Source organism: Fulmarus glacialis, unplaced genomic scaffold (assembly GCF_000690835.1).
Source record: "Fulmarus glacialis isolate BGI_N327 unplaced genomic scaffold, ASM69083v1 scaffold3466, whole genome shotgun sequence".
Lineage (NCBI taxonomy): Eukaryota > Metazoa > Chordata > Aves > Procellariiformes > Procellariidae > Fulmarus > Fulmarus glacialis.
Genome location: NW_009217343.1, coordinates 50,837 through 69,134, shown reverse-complemented (window position 1 = coordinate 69,134; position 18,298 = coordinate 50,837). Strand labels below are relative to the sequence as shown.

The following is an 18,298-nucleotide window of genomic DNA, read 5'->3' as shown; positions in this document are numbered from 1 at the left end:
AATCTGCCAAAGTGTGCCTATGCGAGTCCTGCACTAGGGTAAATCCATATGCAGCAGCCTGGTTGTGCAGTGGTTGAATAAGTTTCTTTGTGTTGAAAATAGTGGCACTTTTTTTTTTTGTTCTATGAAAAGATGTTTCCCTCGTTCTTGTATGATAAGAAATGGAAATCTGAGCATCGGGCTGACCTTGGCTGTATTAGGCATAATTTTATGGGCCTTCTTCAGTTTTTTTCTCACTTCATTCACCTTTTCTCCAAATCAAATAGTCCTAACCTTTAATTTCTCTTCATCCTACAGTAGCTTCCTTCCAGAGACCAGTTTGACAAAACTTGCACTCTGGCCTTGGCTGCTGAGCTGTCACTGATTTCATATAACAGCGTTCATGATGGTCTCAGTTTTCTCTGTCCCATTCACAGTGCACTCGATTTGCTATATTTCCCGTCTCAGCAGACCAAGTCTGGGATTTCATTGAGCTGTCCACAGGGACGCTCAGATCCGTAACCTGAGTGGTCACGGTTCGTTTGAAATCCATCAGTGTGCATAAGTAGTTAAATTTGTTTCTTCTAATGTTCATTATCTTGCACTTGTCTACGCTGAATTTCATTTGCCATCGTCTTACCCAACTGTCTGGTTCTCTTAGGGCTGTCTGCACTGCAGGGTGCAGACCTCGGAGAAGGGTGCAGAGGTGTTTGTTCTTCTAAGCGCTCCCCTGCTTCAGGAATTTGCCGTGTTGCTGTGTCTCTTGAGTTGTTTCCCAATCCATTTAGATGGCTTGACCAAAACGCTGTGTGATATTGGGGACCAGTCCATGGTCTCTTGCCCTCTAAAACTCCTAAAAGGAGCCTTATAGAGGGAGAAGTGTGATCAAGCCTAGTATTAGAAGGTATCCAAATTTTACACAGAAGGATCTTGAGATCTGGGGATTGTCCAGTGCTTTGGATGAGATGTGGATGTGCCAGAATCTGCCTTTTTCAGCAGTTTTAGGGAGCTCCAGCACTCCTTCGTACAAGGCTGGGAGCATTTTATGGCTTCTTCATGATTTGGTCTATCAAATGGCTACCATAGACAATTTGTTAAACTACTTTTATTGTATAAACAATCCCGATTGCTTTATAAGCCAATATTTTACAGTTTCTAGGTTGTTTCCAACCAAAATCTCGTATCTAAGAGTTCAGCATGGGCTAGAACTGTGCCTGTCCTCCCTCCCAGTGGCCCTAGTGAATGGTCTTCAGGTGCTGGCATTGCCCGGGCTCTGTGGCGCATGAAGGCTAGAGGAAAAATAGGGGAGGAGAGGGATGGCCCAGGTGTTTTAGCTCTTGCGTGGGACTGGGGACAGTCACATGCAGCTTCCAACTTTATCACGGACTTCTGTGGGACTGGGCAAAGCTGGGCAAGGCACAGCAAGGAACCTGTTAAATCAGCTGCCTCTGTGTTTGTATGCGATAGTGATTGCTGAAAGGCTGAAGCTGTTCTTCCTCAAAATACTGTGTTTCAGCCACATTGGCTGGAGGCTGCTTTCAAACCCGCGTTGCCTGGAAGGATTTCCAAATGCCTGCAGTCTTGCACGTTCTGCGCAACAAGTGCTAAGGGGAATTTGGCTCTGCCTGTGCTATCAGGAACAGCAGCTTTCATCCCAAGTTCAGTCGGTGAGAATACCGAGGCTTGCAGTCTTCCTCGGAGAAGGCAATTACAACACCATGTCTGTGAGGGTTTCCTGCTTTCCTTTCCAAGCTCTTCCGCCATAACTGAGCCACTTCCAGATGTGTGGCAAACAACCTGCCTTAGCGTACCTGTGTCTGAACTTATTACCTTTGTCTAAACATGAGTTGGCTGCTCTCCCTGATGCTCTGATGCTTGTCTCTGCTCTAGATGACAAGGGCTCCCCAAGGAGAGAAGAACAGCCGGAGGGGTTTTGACGAAAAGGCTTACTTGTCCTCAAAGCTGCTGAAGGCCGGAGAAGACCCCTACCGCCAGCATGCTTTTAATCAGCTAGAGAGCGACAAACTCAGCAGCGATCGGCCCATTCGGGACACCAGGCACTACAGGTACCGTGCAGCCCTTGCTCCAAGCCATGGCTGCTGCTTGGCGTGGGGAGTCCACTGCCCTCCTGTGTTGTTCTGCAATGTTGACAAAGGATGGTTTGGGTTTTTCTTTGCCAGCGTCGGTCCGTTACTTCACTGTATTTCATGGTTAATCTGGAAAGGTCTCAAATGTGCAGAGACCCTTGACTAATTCGGCCCCAGCTTGTTGCTTTTCTAGCATCTCTTCTCCCAGGTCCAAGCATCATCTTGTTTTTTCAGCACAAATTGCTCATCTGACAGTTGTTTTTTGCACAACTCCCCTCACACTCATGGCTTCTTTCAGCGACCCTCTGTCCTGGCTGCAAGGTACGCCATTGTTGCAGCCTTGCTTTACTCTGGTGTTCCTCACCTGCTGTGCCCTGGCTGTCGGAAGCTGGTTTGGTGCCTTCTTTCCAGCCTGAGCATTAGGGTTTGGATGAAGGCTGCTGGGGTGGGGAGGAAACTAATGTGTGAATACAGTGAATATTTCATGGCTTGCAAAGTGCTCATCGTTCTGTCCTTGTTTCACTGGGGGTGAGTTCATTCTGCTGACTAAACTCGTCTTTAGATTGCTAATAGTGCTCAAGTAACTATTTTGTAGTTTCTGGAGTACAAAAAGATAATGTTGTACCTTGAAAACTGTAGGTTTGATAGTGATAAGATAGTGTAAAACAGCCTACTTCAATGGAGAAAAAATAGAAGCAAACTAACCATGTCTGAAATGCTTGTCTATCTGGGCTGGAAGCTAGACCCTACCTAGAGTTGCAAAGCAACACTTCACAGCTGCTGGGAACGGGAAACCAGGCATCTAACTTGACTGAAACTGTGAGAGGGATGTCAGGAGATGTGGAGCTTTGTGAGCCTGCCAGCACTGACAGCCATCAGGGTGCTTTGTGAATGCAAGCAGTTGGGACGTTGGTTGTGAGATGAAAGTCTTGTGCTCCTGTTCCCTGGCATAGTGCTTGGGATTGGCTTCCTAGTGACTCAGAGGCAGCGGTGCCATGTCCTGCGTTCCTGACAAGTCTCCCTGCCATGAGAATTGCTGTTTTCTGTTAATCTGCTGTCATGTTCTGGCCTACAAACAGCTCACTTCAAAGGTGAATTATTCTTTATTTTGATTTGTGGTAGCATGCAGAGCATGCCTTTTGTGAAAAGCCTCATCTGTGCACTTCAGTTTGAAGAACAACATATATGTGATTCCCTGGAAATATATGGCCATTTTAGCCCCAGCTTTGCAAGGTTTCCCTTCAGCAATGGGGAGTCCAAAGCAGTGTATAATCAGAGCAGATAAACCTATTTCCATGTTCCTTCCCTTTAGAGAGGTGGCAGTTTGGGAAGGAGGGAGCTGTTTTTGAGTACCTTGTCTTGGAGCATTACTGGAATGGTTGCTGGGATGGCAGCTTAGGATGAGGACTTATTTCAGCTGGTACAAGTTAGATCTGGTTTCAAGAAAGCCCATCCTTGTGTCACAAATGGACCTGGCTCTCTGTTTAAGGAGTGGGGAGTCAATAGGTCACTAATAGGTCACTTTTTCTTCAGGCACCCAAGCAGAGCTTGGGCGTACTTGACTCCACATCCTACAAGCTCCTTCTGACCTAGCATGTAGCTGGTTTTTTGATCCAAAGCAAAGAGAGGGCCAACTTTCGGGCACAAACTTTGTCCTTGTCCTTTGTGATGCTGTAATAATGCTGAGATCTTGGGAAGCCTTCTCCAAATAACACATACACCAATCTCTGCTACTTTTCCACTTCCTGATGCCTTAGTACATTTTATATGCGTTGCATCATAGAGTTATTTTGAAACAATAATAAATGGGATATGTCTCCTGTCTGGTCTCAGGTTTTCCACACCAGTCTTTATCAAGATTTCTCTATATGTTTGAAAATTGCTGTAAGAAGCTGCCGTTACCTTAATAAAATATCTCAATGAAAAAGTCGTAAACCAGTAGGATTGAATGTGATGATAAGAACAGTAACAGTTTAGTAATAGCCATAAAAGAATAGTAAGTAAGTGCAGAAGTACAAGTAGTGGCTCTAAGAACTGAATTGTATTCCCTCCCAGGATGGATTCAGTCTATGGGTGGCCTTGAGTTCTTAAAAACTCAAGGCCGCAGTTTCAGGTGTGGGCTCTTTATTGGGCAGGGAGTTAGTGCAGACTGACTGCTGTTTGACACTGGCTGGAAGTTAAGAACGTGGGCACTCTGGAGGAGCAGATCAGCCCAAATCTGCCATTCCTAGTATCCGCCAGAATTGGATTCAGGATTCACATCTGAGAGTTGTTCTCCTCCAAGAATCCTTGTTCTCCACAGGGTATGAGCAGCCCTGGCGCAAGCTGATCCTGAGTTAATCCTTCGTTCTGAGTATGAGAATGAATGTATGTACCTAACATTACAAAGTCATATGAGAAGATGGGAGAAATTGCTTTCCATTGCCAGATGAAGTATTAGTGTTGAACCTCAGCAACTCCCTGACGCAGATCACAGCACTAGCTAGTGTTTTCCTTTCTGTAAAGTCCAATGTCCGAAGAATTTGAAGTGCTTTATACAGCGATGTCTGGGTGTACCAGCTCTATGCGTCCTTAGCATGTGCATGTCCTATGCATGAATAAACAAGATTTTACATGAATCACAGGTGAAGCCAGTGACTAGAGTCCATGATGTTGAACGTTTGTTCGCCATGAAACCCACGTGCCATCCTCAGGATGCAGCATCGTGAGTTTAGGTATCACAGCCTCAAAACTTTGCCTTTCAACAGGCACAATTCTTTTTAAGCTCTGCCAACTTTGGTGCAGGGCTGGCTGAGGCCTCCCTTGCTGCAGCTCAACTGTGCTGTTTCTGGTTTTAGCGTATTATTCTCTTCTCCTTTAGAAATTCTAGGTACATTGCTGCAGTGGCTGCTGCTGGGTAGTGTTTGGCTTACACTTCTGCTCTCCTGTGTTGCAGGTGCACTTCTGTACGCTATGACACAGACTTGCCAGCTACCAGCCTCATCATCACCTTCCACAATGAGGCGCGCTCCACCCTGCTCCGGACGGTGAAGAGGTGAGTTCAGCAAGGGCTGCTGGGCCCGAACGATGGTGCCTGGAAGGGCACTGGTGGAGAGTTAGGCATTTCCCACTGGTTAGGCAAGCAGGGTGGCTGCAGTCCCCCAAGTGCTTGTGATCTGCCCTTGAGCTGGCCCACTAGGACAGGTCAGGGGCTTGGATTGGCAGTGTGGGCGTATCTTCAAAGACAGAACATATCTGCAGTTAGCTGCTATATAGCCCCCATGGGGGGAATCATTAGCAGTAGGGAAGGGGCTGCTGGGCCTGTGTCCACAGGTGGGAACAGTCTGTATGAGCTTGGTTTGGAAGCGGGGGGGGGCAAAGGGCATACTGTGGGCTGCTAGATGCAACTGAGTGAAGGGGCTTGGGAGGAACTGTGTTTCATAGATGGGAATAAGCAGCCAGACCCCTGGTACAGCACGTGTTACAGGAGCTGGGGTTGGCTCAGTGAAGGCAGGGGGCACAGCTCACAAGTCTTTCAAGCAGGAGGTGATGAACTCGAAGTCTCGTGGAGACCAAGCCCTTGCAGTCTGAGCAGGTGCTCAGAGTCACTTGCTGGTAAGCAGTTGCTGAACCTGACAGCCCACCAGATCCTCCCAGGGGCTTTGTGCACAGACCCTGCTGAAACTGCAGGACACTTGCTATCTCGTACCAGTGTCTCCTTATATCTGAGTATCATCAGCAGTGGCCAAGTCTAACCAAGTAAATAGGTGGCATAGGGCCTGTCAGCATCCCCAAGTAGACAGGAGCATGCAATGTTCCAACTGCTCCTTCCCTTCCCCATCACCCCTGCAGAACCCAGGGAGGCTCTTTTCCTTTTAGTTTTTACGCAGAAAATGCCCTCTGCCCTCTCTGACTTACCAAGTCATTTCTTAAAGGGTCTCTGAAGCCTGCAAGCAGGTCCAGGAACAGCCTGTGGAGGCTGAAGTGGATTGTCCAGGTAGAAGGTTGAGCTGATAGTATCACTAACAGGAATGCATTATTCATCATCACCGCTTCTTCCCCTGGCAGATCCTGTAGGCTTAGAGAAATGTGCTTTGTGAATAAATAACAGGCTTTTTCAAGTTGGCCTCATGGCTAGAAGGCTGGGTTTCTGTCTGCTAGGTTTGATGCTACTGTCTTTCCGGAGACCTGTATATATTGCATTAACACATTTTGCCTTTCTACCTCCATCATTTCCTTTTCATTTGAACCATAAAATGAGTTCCACAGAGCCTCTGTTCAGAAAATGAGCAGATTTGTTTGGAACCACGGTGCTGCTAGGGCAACGGGAGGAGATTTCTGCCGATTACATCATAGGTCAGACAATAAATGGTTAGGTGCTCAGAAACCATGGTAGTAGGATCCTTAAGAAAATCTTAAGGCAGCCAATCAAATAGCCAGATACCATGATAGTTAAAAAGATGAGAAGATGACATTCAGAGCAGCAGGAACGCATAGAGAGAGAAATTGATATCCAGATCCTATGGAGGTGATGTGTGCTAATGAGGAGATGAGTGTTGCCAATGCATTAACAGGCCAGGCTTGCTCAAAGCAAGGTCAACTAGAGTAGGTTGCTCCGGGCTGTGCCTAATCAGTTTTTAGTATCTCCAAGGATGGAGACTCTGCAACCTCTCTGAGCATTCTCTTCTCAAAGCTAAACAACCCCAGCTCTTTCAACCTCATCTCTTATATCTGATGCTCCAGTCCCTTAATTATCTTAGTGGTCCTTCACTGGACCTGCTTCAGCATGTCCCTCTTTTTCTTGTCCTGGGAAGCCCAGAACTGGATATGCCCTCAAGATGTTGTCTCCTGCAACCCAGAACCCCCAGCAAAAACCTTGAAAAACGGGTGATCCATCTGTTCAAATTGGTCCCTGCAATCCTGCTGCCACTGGAGGAGTGCTGTTGAGGACTGGCTGCACTCTGCTGTGAATGGTGGGGTGGATGGCATTTCTGCCCAGACCGCCTGGCTACCGCTGGAGTCTTCATTGCCAGACGGTTTACAGCCAGTGCACTAGATGATTGATTTATTCCTTGCTTACATCAAATGTCAGAAGTGTCCATGATTTATCCCTGTCTGACGAGTGATCCCAAAGGCTGAATTCTTCTTGGGCTCTACAGTATTTTCAGTGTCACACAACCAAGCACTGGCGAGTAGCCTTGTCTTTGAGACACGGGAGTTTTGACAACCGTACACAGAGGTGAAGGCTCAGGTCATGGCTGCACTGTTAGAAGAGGCATGGGGTTGAGTCCTACTTGCAGATTGAGACTGATGTTACAGAGGGAGTTGAAGATTTCACGGTGCTCTTCAAGGCCTCTTCTCTAACCCAAGAGTCCCGTCCTTCAGCAAAACGCATCTGAATGTGCCAGGCTGAGTTACTGCTGTGAGTATAATTGTCGCTCAATTCACATACACAGTCAGTGCACCAAATACTATGTAATTACTTTGCAGCACTTTGGGATGTCAAGTATCAAAGGGACACGACTGTTCTGTTCTGTTCTGTTTGGTTTATGACCTGGCTGTGAGTCTGCAGAGGACCACAGTGATATTAAGCAACAAGAGGCATAAAATTGCACCACCTGCATAGCTGCTGACTAGTCAGGCTTGCAGCCTGTCATTATTTGTATATCTATAAGAGCTTTCTTAAGCCAGGTAGAGCAGGATTATTTAGATAATTAGAATTAACCATTTGAGATGCACCTGGTGAAAGTTAAATATGATTCCACTGTTATTATGGGCTTTTTCCCAAATTTAGTTCATAATTACACTATGGGGATGCTATAAGAGAAGTGGGGGTGGAAGATGACAACTGATGGAAATGAGCAGCACTAAGAGCAAAATTTTCTATGGCTGAAAACTTTTCTAGAGGCCCAATCTTTAGAGGTGAGTAGATTATGTGCTACCAGTTGAAGTTTTCATACCTGAGGTCTTTGCAAGCCTGGCTGATGGGTGCCTGAATTTGGGAAATTCTAGGAAGAAATATATGAAAAGGCTACTGGGGTTGAACTGATCTTAAATTAAAACTAGAGGGAGCCTAAATGCGCTCCCCTGAGCCAGGTACCATCTTACTGTGTTATTCTGACAGCTCTGCAAGGTAACTCAGCTGAGTGTCAATGCTGGTACCACAAGGTCTTGGGAAGTGACCCAGGGATGAGAATCCTGCATTACCGTTTATTTCAGGGTGATCTAAACATGGCAGCTGTAGGGGCCATATCCTGATCTGCAGACCCTTCTTGCTAACCACACCTGTGTGTGTGTGCCACACGTGGACTTGCACAAGCACCTCTGGCAGCTCAGCAGGTGCCAAGCTCTCCCTGCTGCCCCTGGGATCTCTGCTGCTGAGTGGAAGCAACAGGAGTGATGTGCTGTTGTTGTCACTTGAGGATGGGAGAAATATTTGTGTAGGAGGGAGAGGGGGAAATAGAGGAGTGACTGTGGGGAGGAATAACTTCTTCCCTCCAGCACCCTGTCGCTTGTCCCTCCTGGTTCCCAGAGGCAGCATGGGCTGCATGCCTGCCTGCTGCTGTGGGCTCCAGCCATTTTCCTCTTCTGTCCTAGGTAAAGGCACCAGGCGCTGGACCTGCTGCCCAGACTGCAAGCTGCCGGAGGGACCAGGCCAGTGCACCAATAGGCCGTGCTGCCCCAAATCCTACTGGTCCCATGCAGGGAGTCCTTCACACAAATTTTGTTTGTTTGTTTGTTTTCAGTGTAGAGGGAGACAACTGGTTAAAAATATCCAGCAAGAGACTAAGAAGGGGAGTAGGGGAAAAAAAAATGGGAAAGGGGCTATCCACCAGAACCTGTGAACATGCCAGTTCAAATGTCTCGTTGCTGGCATCCTCGGTCCTGCAGGAGATGTGTGTCAGTCAAGAGCTGCTTGCTTGCGTGGTCTCTCTTCCTCGGCAGGACATAGCTGTCACTCTCAAACCAGCTACTTGCTTGGCATCCTGTTCTCCTTCAGAAATAACTGTCACTCAAAAGGCATTTTGCGTGATTGATGGCTGTGCCTGATTAGTCACTAAGCGATACCATCAATTCTGCTGCGGTGACCATTCTTGCAGAAGGGAAAATCAACTGCTTTGTTGTCTGGTCCCTTACCTTCTCTTTATTTCTGATTTCAGTCAGTATTGCAGGTACCGTTTGGTTTTGGTGCAAATGTAAAGGTGAATAGTCAGGCTTTAAGTCAATGGACTTGAACAGCTGTCTGGTTCGGTGCCTATGCAGCGAGTTTGTATAAATTCTGATCAAAAGGATGCTGTTGTAATGCTAGAGCATTTGGTATAGCAACTCATTATAATGACAATTTAAATAATGGCAAAAGAGGAGATTTAGAGCAAAGGAAAAAAAAGAGATGCTCCTCTGCTAACATCTGGAATAAACAAGATTGTCTGTGAGCTGATGAGGGATGGACAGATCAGCAGAGGAGAGAAACTCATTGGCAGTGCTGATGTGGTGTCATGCGACAGAGTGACAGAGTAAGGACACTGACACTGAAAGAAGGAAGCTGTGAGAAAAGACAAAGGATGTAAGGAATCCATGAGATGAGGGGAGAACAGTCTCTGCTTCTGCTGTAAAAGGCAATTGTCATTTGGATTTCGGAATCCTAATAATACATTTTGTGCCTAAAAGTAATCGATTGTCATGCCAGTCTCTGCACTTCATTGGAGGGAAATACTAGGATTACTGGGTTCCTTGTTAAGAAGACAGACAAGACAAAGTGCGAAGAAGATTAAGTACCTTTCCCAAGGATCCACAGCAAATTATTGCAGAGCTGAGAGCAGAACTGGACGTTGAACAATGAGCTGTGAACTCCTCGGGGAGTGTTTTCTCTCTGCAGGGGAATCAGTGGACAGGTGAAGTGTTTGCTTTTTTTTCCCCAGTTATGTTGAGTTGGAAGACCTGAAACTTGTGGAGAAAATGTGAGAATTGCTAATAGTCAGGCTAGTGGGAGAAGGTGTAGAATACCATTTTACAGCCATTATGCTGCAGGATGCAGCCTGTCTGGATCGGTTGTTTTGCATTGACTTTGCACAGACAAGAATTTCAGCGCAGGGCAACCTTGTCTGTAAAATATGCAGATGATGGGAGAAGCTGCACTTATAAATGCAAAGAGGAACATCCCCCACCTCCCACCCGACCATGCCAGAGGATCCAGAGAGGTATGAGCCAAGAGAAGCAAATGAGATTGAGCTTTGAAAAATGCAACCTTAGTCATCTAGGGACATATAATCTCAAAATACAAATACTCTTAGAGATATATGAAGCAGCATAAATCTGAAATAGAGTCGGATGTGATACTGAGCAGCAGAGCAGTCAGGATTTGGTTGTGTGAGACAGCCAAACTCTCCCAAACTGGGGAAACTTTGGCTCTGTGTGCAAAGCCATCAGTGATGCTACTTAGCAAGATGGTAATTTATTTCTCTACAGCTCCATTACTGGGAGTATGGGATTACTCTTGTTATCTGTTTCCTGTATAAAACAAAAAAGCCAAAAAAACAAAAAAACAAAGAAAAAAAGCCACCAATCTTTCTGCAGAATTGCTCAAAATCAGAAAAGTGGGTGCCACTGAAATGAGACGGGTTGCTAGAATCAGGAGGACAGTGTTTACCTCTGTTTTTAATATTCAAGTTTGCTGTCCTCATCACTGGGGTGACTAAATGTGACTGAGCAATCTTGTTGAAGGCAATGAGGACCTGCCTGTGCAAAGAGGCATTGGAAAAGGAGGGAATATGCTGTGTGGTTGTAGTAGAGCCAGGGGAGGGACTTGAAGAAGGTCATGGAAAATTAGTTCAAGCTTCTTAAACAAATGGGAGGAACAAAGAGGTCAGAATCAGACTGCTCTGACTCCAGGGTACCAGAGTGCATCAACCTGTGAGGAGGGCAGAAGCTTTTATCCCCCCTCCTTGTGTGTGAAAGCCCCTGTGTCCTGCAGATGCAAACCCAAATACCGAGGGTATTGTGGGGTATGGTGCAACCAGCCCAAGGAAAGGGGGGTGCTCTCAGCAAGTGTGGGAGCTGGTTTGAAAGAAAGACAAGTAACAAGCAAAAGAGGAAAAAAAAAAACAAATCCAGAATATTGCCAAAGAAAATTGCCTTCCTCCCAAAAAAGGGAATTGGTGAGAAAGCCCCAGCAGGCCTCATCTGTGGCATTGAGACAGAGCTCCTTGCTGGGGAAAGTGGCAGCTCTCTTTCTGCTCCCCGGCAGTGATGAGCTTTGCCCAAAACCTGGCAGATGGGAACAGCCTCGTGGCTGCCTCGGGGCAGGTGGTGCTCCCCTCTTTGCCTCTCTGTTTAGAGGCAGAGCATGCCGCGGCATCCTTTGCTAGCTGCCCCCAGGCAAGTCCCGCCGTCAGCTTCCTGGCTGTGGGTCCTTGTAAGGTCCGGCTGAGATGCCATAGCTCTCTGGGATATTACCGCTTGCAGTTTGGCTCCTGCCAATGAACCCTGGTACAAGGGCAAGGTTACCTCTTCCACATTACTGTGCTGTAATGCATGGCGTAGCAGATTTGTATCAGTCCTACCATTGTCATTATTATGGCAACTCACAAAGATTGTCTTTTTCCTCCGTGGGCCCCTGCAGCGTCCTGAACCGCACCCCTCCCAGCCTCATCCAGGAGATCATTTTGGTAGATGACTTCAGCTCAGATCGTAAGTATGGACCTATTTCCCTTGCACTTGTTTCTTCACTTCTGTTTTCCTTCTTTTTGTTTGCTCTGTTCAGTCCCCCTCCTCACAGAGATTCCCTCTTGTCTGTATGCAAGAGGAAAAGAAAAGGGAGGAAGTTTTTTCTGTGTTTAGTTTATGTCCATGCATGGCAGAGGCCCGAGCTTCTTCCTCTTTTTTTCTTTCCATTGGGTCTTCCCTTTCTTTCAGCTTGGCAGTTTTGGCCAGGTTGCCAGAGATCTCTGTCTAGTTTCGTTATGCACCATTTTGGGAGCTGCTTAGCACAGATATGTATATAGCAATGGTGTACATGAGCAGAGTGGTAATTACAAACCAGGAGAGAGCAAGAGGATGCAACGGAGCCTACAGAAAATTGCTGTCTGGGGTCCTGGAGGCAGACTGGGGCGAGACAGTCTGCCTGCCGCCAAGTGTCTGGGATCCCAGGTGTCCCTGTGGGAGGCCGTGGGTTATTGCTTTGGGCAGCGCCCCTTCTCCTGCAGCTTGGCAAAGGTATGGAGTGTCTTCTGCATGAGTCCCACCAGACCTGCAGACTGGAGGCTATGGACTCTTTCCATCTGTACAGTTGCTCTGGCTCCTGGCTGTTGTGTAGTAGTGGTGAGGTGGTGGGGACAAAAGACTTCTTGCTTCTCCCATGATGTACACTAGATTCAAGGACAATCTAGTAGTGTGCCACTTATAATAATTGATAATTACTCCTTCAGAACACTTTACAAATAGCTGAGAATGCCCAAGGTGGCTTGCTGAGATAAGGAAGCATTGCTCTTTTGATTTTGCAGCTAAATACTTATGTAGCCTTGGCCAAAAAAAAATTTTAAAGGTGGATGCTGAGATTAGGGATTTAACTTTCTGAGGGCCTTAGGGTGTGATTTGGATAAGGACTGAGCTGTGCCCAGCTGTTGGAGTTGAGTGTTTCTGAGCACCTCCAACAAATAGTCCTAAACGTCCCATATTCGGCATCTAGAAATTAAATTCTTAATGGCCAAAGTGTACCAGATCAACACTGATGGATCTCTGGGATCTGTACTGCACAGGGCTCAGCCGGAAACTCCCATTTAGGCTCCTAAGTAAATGGAAAGATTTTTAAAAAGCCCCATCCTATGACAGCTCTCATTTTTCTCACTGGCAGCTGGATATTTGTGGATACAGCTACTCCCTTGAGGCACCTGCATCGAGGCACTTTAGCACATGTTTGAGGTCTGACGCTTTGCTTTAATATCTGCCTCGGTTTCTCCAAAGATACTGTCCTGGTTCCGGCTGGGACAGAGTTAACTTTCTTCCCAGTAGCTGGGTGGGGGAGTGTTGTTTTTTGGGTTTGGTATGAGAGGAGCGTTGATGGCCCATTGATGCTTTGGTTGTTGCTGGGTGGTGCTTGCACCGGGGACTTTTCGGCCTCCCATGCTCTGCCAAGTGCAGGGGAAGTTGGGGGCGGCGCATAGCCAGCTGGCCAATGGGGTGTTCTATACCATGTGACGTCATGCTCAGTATAAAAACCAGGGCGGGGGGGGCTTTCCCCCATTCGCAACACGCAGTCGGCGAGTGGTGAGCAGTTGCATTATGCATCGCCCGCTTTGTATATTTTGTTGTTGTTGTTGTTCTCATTGTTATTATTACTGTTCTACTTCATTTTATTTCCATTATTTAACTGTTTTTATCTCAACCCACGAGTTTTCCTACTTGTGCCCTCCCGATTCTCTCCCCCATTCCACCGGAGGGGGGAGTCAGCGAGCGGCTGCGTGAGATTTAGTTGCTGGCTGGGGTTAAACCACGACAGATACAGAGAGTTTGTAAGCTCTGGCACGTAGTTACAGACAGAGTGATGTGCTCCACTCCTGGAGAGTGAGTGATTTGATAAGGATTCTCGTACTTACCTGAAATTGTGCCTTGGCCAAGATGAGTGTTGCTTTCTCTTGTAGCAGATGTCCAGCAAAATCTTGGTACTCTGTAATTCAGAGCACCTGCCACTTCCCTTGGATGATGCAGCAGCTGCCAAAGTGCCCCCACAAGAGCAGTATTTCAGATTGCATGTATCCTTGAGAATTGGAAGTGCTTCTGCAGGAAAATGCCAAGAGATGCACTTTGGCTAATGGCCTCTGTGTTCTCCCCAGAGCGCTCAGTCTGTGGGAGGATGACGGCGGGAAAGTGGAGGTGTGGGACATGAAAAGGACCGAGCAATAACATGGAAATTGGGGTGAACTTGATGGAGCAAGGGAAAAGAGCAAGTTAGAAATTGTTATTCCTGTGACCTCTGCTAGGGCAGGAATAGAGAGAGGATAACAGAGAACTAAAGACCCAGTGCTCATTGGTACAGCTGGGCTGGAGCCGGTAGCTGTTCCTCTGTCACCTTCGTTGGGCAATGTAAATGAAGGATGGCACTAGCTTCTGGCAAGCTGCCAGCAAAACCCTCGGTTAGGCATCCATGTGTTAATGTAATGGTGTCTCCAAGGAAGTGGGTCATGTCTCTGTGGCCTTTATTAAATAAAGTCAAGCAGAAACTGCCCCAAGAACAAATGTCGGGAAATGCCCAGACGAGCAGCTGAAGGCAAAGAGAGCGGATGAGATCACTTTATATTACAGGACTCTCTTTGACTTGGCACTTCAGTGATTTGCAGCCCTCGCTCCCTGCGGTCCCTCTGTTTCATCAGTGCTCGGTGCCATGTTACCAGCGCATGCCCCGTTGTTGAAACGCTGAACGCGGGAGCGCGAAGGCTGCTCAGAGTATCAGGAAACACAGGCTCAGCTGTCCAAGGAGGACAACAAGCAAGCAGTGCTCTTCTGTGTACTCTTTAGACAACAGGATTAAGGCCATCAGGCTGATTAATGTGATGTTAAGTGAAAGCAGAATTTCCCCTCCCACGGAGAAGCAGGAGAACAGTTAATTGGAGCTCTCTCTTGAAGCCAAATAATTCATGCATGTGTGCCAAATGTTTTTCTTTTGCCTTCCCTAAGCTGAGGACTGCCAGCTCCTTACTAAGATCCCAAAGGTCAAGTGTCTACGAAACACCCGGCGGGAAGGTGAGTGTGGAAAGCTTTGTAGGTACAAAGATTGTGCAGATTTTCCCGCATGGCCCTGTTTGGTTGCCAGCTGCTTACATGTTGTTTCTTATGGTTACAGGTTTTTTTTTTCAGTATAAGGGTTTGGTGTCCTAGTTTGGAGGCTCTGTGGAGGGAGAACCTGGCTTATCAACTCTCAGGCTTCAGGGCTCTCATTTCGTACTTTAAATAATGAGAAGTGGTGTCCAGAGGCCCTGACTAGAACAAGGACCGCAGTTTAAGATCTTTATGAATATAGATGCAGATGTAAGTCTTATCCTTTTAAACTCAGAGTGCAAGATAACAAGCCATCTAGGAGATGTGGGAAAGGGAAAAACAATCGTATATCTATCATAAGTAGATACAATTAAGGAAAGTTGTTTCTCGTATATCTCCTATGTGCATAAATGGTAATGCTGGCTTTCCCAGCTGCTCTTCAGTTTAACTCACATGTGCTGGCTTATTTCTAAACCTGTCAGTGCACAGCAGGCCTGGAGCGAGGATCTGGAAGGGGAGACGGGAGTCACTGCTCAGTTCACAAAGGGCATCCCAGGTAATAGGATGGTCTGTAAGAAAGTATGGAGACATCTGAGAGCCAGGTTGACATCTCTGACCACAGGGCAGAATAAAGGACAAGCGGGAATAAGCAGATAAGCAGTAAGAAAGGCAACAAGCAGAGAGTAGAGCTTGGTCCCGTGGAAGTGGTGAGAGAGGCAGCGGGGTGCTCTGATGGGAGAGACACTGAGCAGGCAGCAGCAAGGTACCTGTGGGGAGGGCTGGAAGTGAAAGGGGATGTCATCAAGACAGGAACCAGATGAAGGCTCAATGGTGTGGACAGAAGTGACAGGTGAGATCATTCTTTGTCTGCTGGGAGGGCTCAGCTGTCAGTATGTCCCCCAGGGGATGCCCTGCTAAAGCTGCTCTCTGCTCCTGATGGAGGTGTGATATAGGAGAACCGCCTGCTCTTCTCCTGTAATGGCCACACAAAGTATTTTATTCTCTGAAGGAGGCTCAGCTGTTTCCCTTCCTAACCTTCCTGCTCCTCTGCTGTTCTTTCCTCATTGTAGGGCTGATTCGCTCTCGGGTGCGAGGAGCTGAAGTGGCTATCGCTGATATCCTCACCTTCTTGGACAGTCACTGTGAAGTCAACAGCGAGTGGCTGCAGCCAATGCTTCAGAGAGTGAAAGAGGTGAGCACCATTTCCCCCTCTGGAATGGATGGGGCTGACCTGTCTTGTGCTGGTGGATCCTCTGCCCTCACATATCATCAGTAGTGCCAGCATTCCCAGGTACTCCTCAGGCAGGCTGTCGCAGAGGAAGGTACAGCCTGAGCTAGATGGGCAAGAAATCCTTCACAGGCTTCTATGTTCTCCTGCTGATGTGGCCGGGCAGGAGGTGCTCAGTGATGGGATGCAATGGTGAACGCTTGAACCACTAACTTACACCTCAGGTCTCCTGCAGGTGCCGTGCTTCCTAGTTCTGTCCACCTGTACATAAGATAGCCACTTCAGCAGCACGCACTGTGCAACTTTTCCATGGTTGCCATCTCCCTTCTTGCTGCTGGACCCTCCCCTCTGCCTTGTCACTGCCAAAACTTTCCTTCCATTAATGCTCCCGCCGAGCTGCCAACACACACCACCTGCATGCAGGCGGCTTCCTAGCACAGGGGAGCTGCCTGTGAGTGCAGGGATGTCCCTTTGCTGGTTCACTTGGGAGAGGATTGACATGAGGCTGCAAGAGTGAAAATGAGACAGGAATATTAGCAGCTCTCACCCTGACTGCACTGTAGGACTGGAGGGGGAGATGTATGGCTTCACTGGGAGGACTGGAGGGGGAGATGTAAGAGCAAACGGAGGAGAGGTGATGGGACAAGTCACAGCCATGCTTGCAAGTGGCAGGGATTGATCCCCTCCTCTGAAAGGAGGATTCCATGTAGTAATGGGCCCCAGGGGAAGGGGTGGAGGCTCTAATGCTGCCTTGTATTCATGTCTGCTTGGCTTAATATGAAGGAGCAAAAGAAGGTGAAACTTCAGGATTGATGACTTAAAAGCTTCTGCTTTTTATTTCTGCTCAATAAATCCTCCATCTCGGAAGCCCATAAATGTTTACTTTACTACTGCTCTTTAAGTCAAGCTGCTGCAGCAGCAGCATACGGGTCCCTAAGCAGAAGGGACCTCACTAGTTTCTTCAGGGAAGGATCTAAGTTGCAAAAGCTTGGGTGCTGACTCCAGTATTATTTAGTGAGCAGATTTCAAGCCTGAGCCTATTTCTGACCTACTTCCTACATTTCTGATGTGCATCCTAGTTCAGATTTCAGTCTTGCCCTACCCAGTCCTAGCTCTGGCTGGTTGGAGCAGTGGCTGGAGCACCAGGCTGCTGGGTGGGTGCTGGGAGATGCTCAGGCTGGGCAGACATACTCTCGCTGTGCAGCCATCGTAGCACGGAGGAGAATAAACATGAATGATAGCTCTCACCTGGGATGTGCCATCCTGGCCAAGTGCACTACAGCAGGAGGAACTATTGCAAGGCACAAAATGAAGGTTTGATAGGAAAGGCATGGAGGCTGGCAGCTATGCGATAACAAGACGGTGTTTCTGGCATTGCCTGCTCTCTGTTTCATCATATATTTCAGCTATCACAAGGCTGTCTTTAATGCCCTGTCTCATGATGTTGAAAAATTGTTATAATCTCAACTTCTACTTAATAAAAGAACTGCAAAGGAAAACTGTAAATACCCCTTAATGCCAATAAAGTACCCCCAATATCTTAATACTATAATATTATGGGTTTTTTCAGTTTGCACTATGATTCTTAAGTGTGGGGTCTTGATTCATAGTACTTGTTAGGAAGGTGCTTTATTAGCGAGTTGATCATTTCTAGGCTGATGATAATGAATTAATTCAAGGATGGCTGAGCAGAAGGTATGCTGTCAGTAGATATTAAAAACAAGCACAAAACCTTTGGGACAGTGATTCATGCCCTGTGACTTGGGCAGGAAATAAAGAGCTGTTTCTTAGCAGCACTCCTGGGTGTTGGAGTCCCAGGCTCCATTCCCCACATCCATGGCGCGCAGCTGGCTAATACCCACCATCTCCATGTTTGGATGTAGTGGCCATGGATCCCTTGCTCAGCTACCAAAACTGTACTGGAGAAGCCAGACAAAGATTTACATGTGCAGCTTTGTGTTTTCTGATCTCTGGCAGCTTTGCCAGACATTCAAGAAAAGCCTGACTCTTCGGTTTTTTTCCCCTTTCTCTCTCTCCCTCAGGATTATACCCGAGTGGTGAGTCCAATCATTGATGTTATCAGCCTGGATAATTTTGCCTACCTGGCAGCATCAGCAGACCTGAGGGGAGGTGGGTATAATGAATGGCTTGTGTAAATTAGGCCTGAGGGATGGTGCATGAAAAATAATTGATGTTCTCTTCAGCTTTCTAAGAAAACAGAGTGATGATCTTTCCTGAAGGGTTCTCTGTGCTCTTTTTCCTGCAACTTGCAAAG

General features: G+C 47.2%; 1 protein-coding gene across 1 annotated transcript in view; it reads left to right on the top strand.

Annotated features, from left to right (window-relative positions):
• The first annotated feature begins 1,869 nt into the window (after positions 1-1,869).
• GALNT16 (polypeptide N-acetylgalactosaminyltransferase 16) overlaps positions 1,870-18,298 on the top strand; it is a 37,620-nt gene continuing 21,191 nt past the window's right edge. Inside the window, exons 1-6 of the mRNA XM_009579616.1 lie at positions 1,870-2,045; positions 5,002-5,100; positions 11,665-11,732; positions 14,715-14,780; positions 15,866-15,987; positions 18,066-18,153. Of these exons, the coding sequence (XP_009577911.1) occupies positions 1,870-2,045; positions 5,002-5,100; positions 11,665-11,732; positions 14,715-14,780; positions 15,866-15,987; positions 18,066-18,153 (619 nt within the window). The remainder of the gene's footprint in view (positions 2,046-5,001; positions 5,101-11,664; positions 11,733-14,714; positions 14,781-15,865; positions 15,988-18,065; positions 18,154-18,298) is intronic.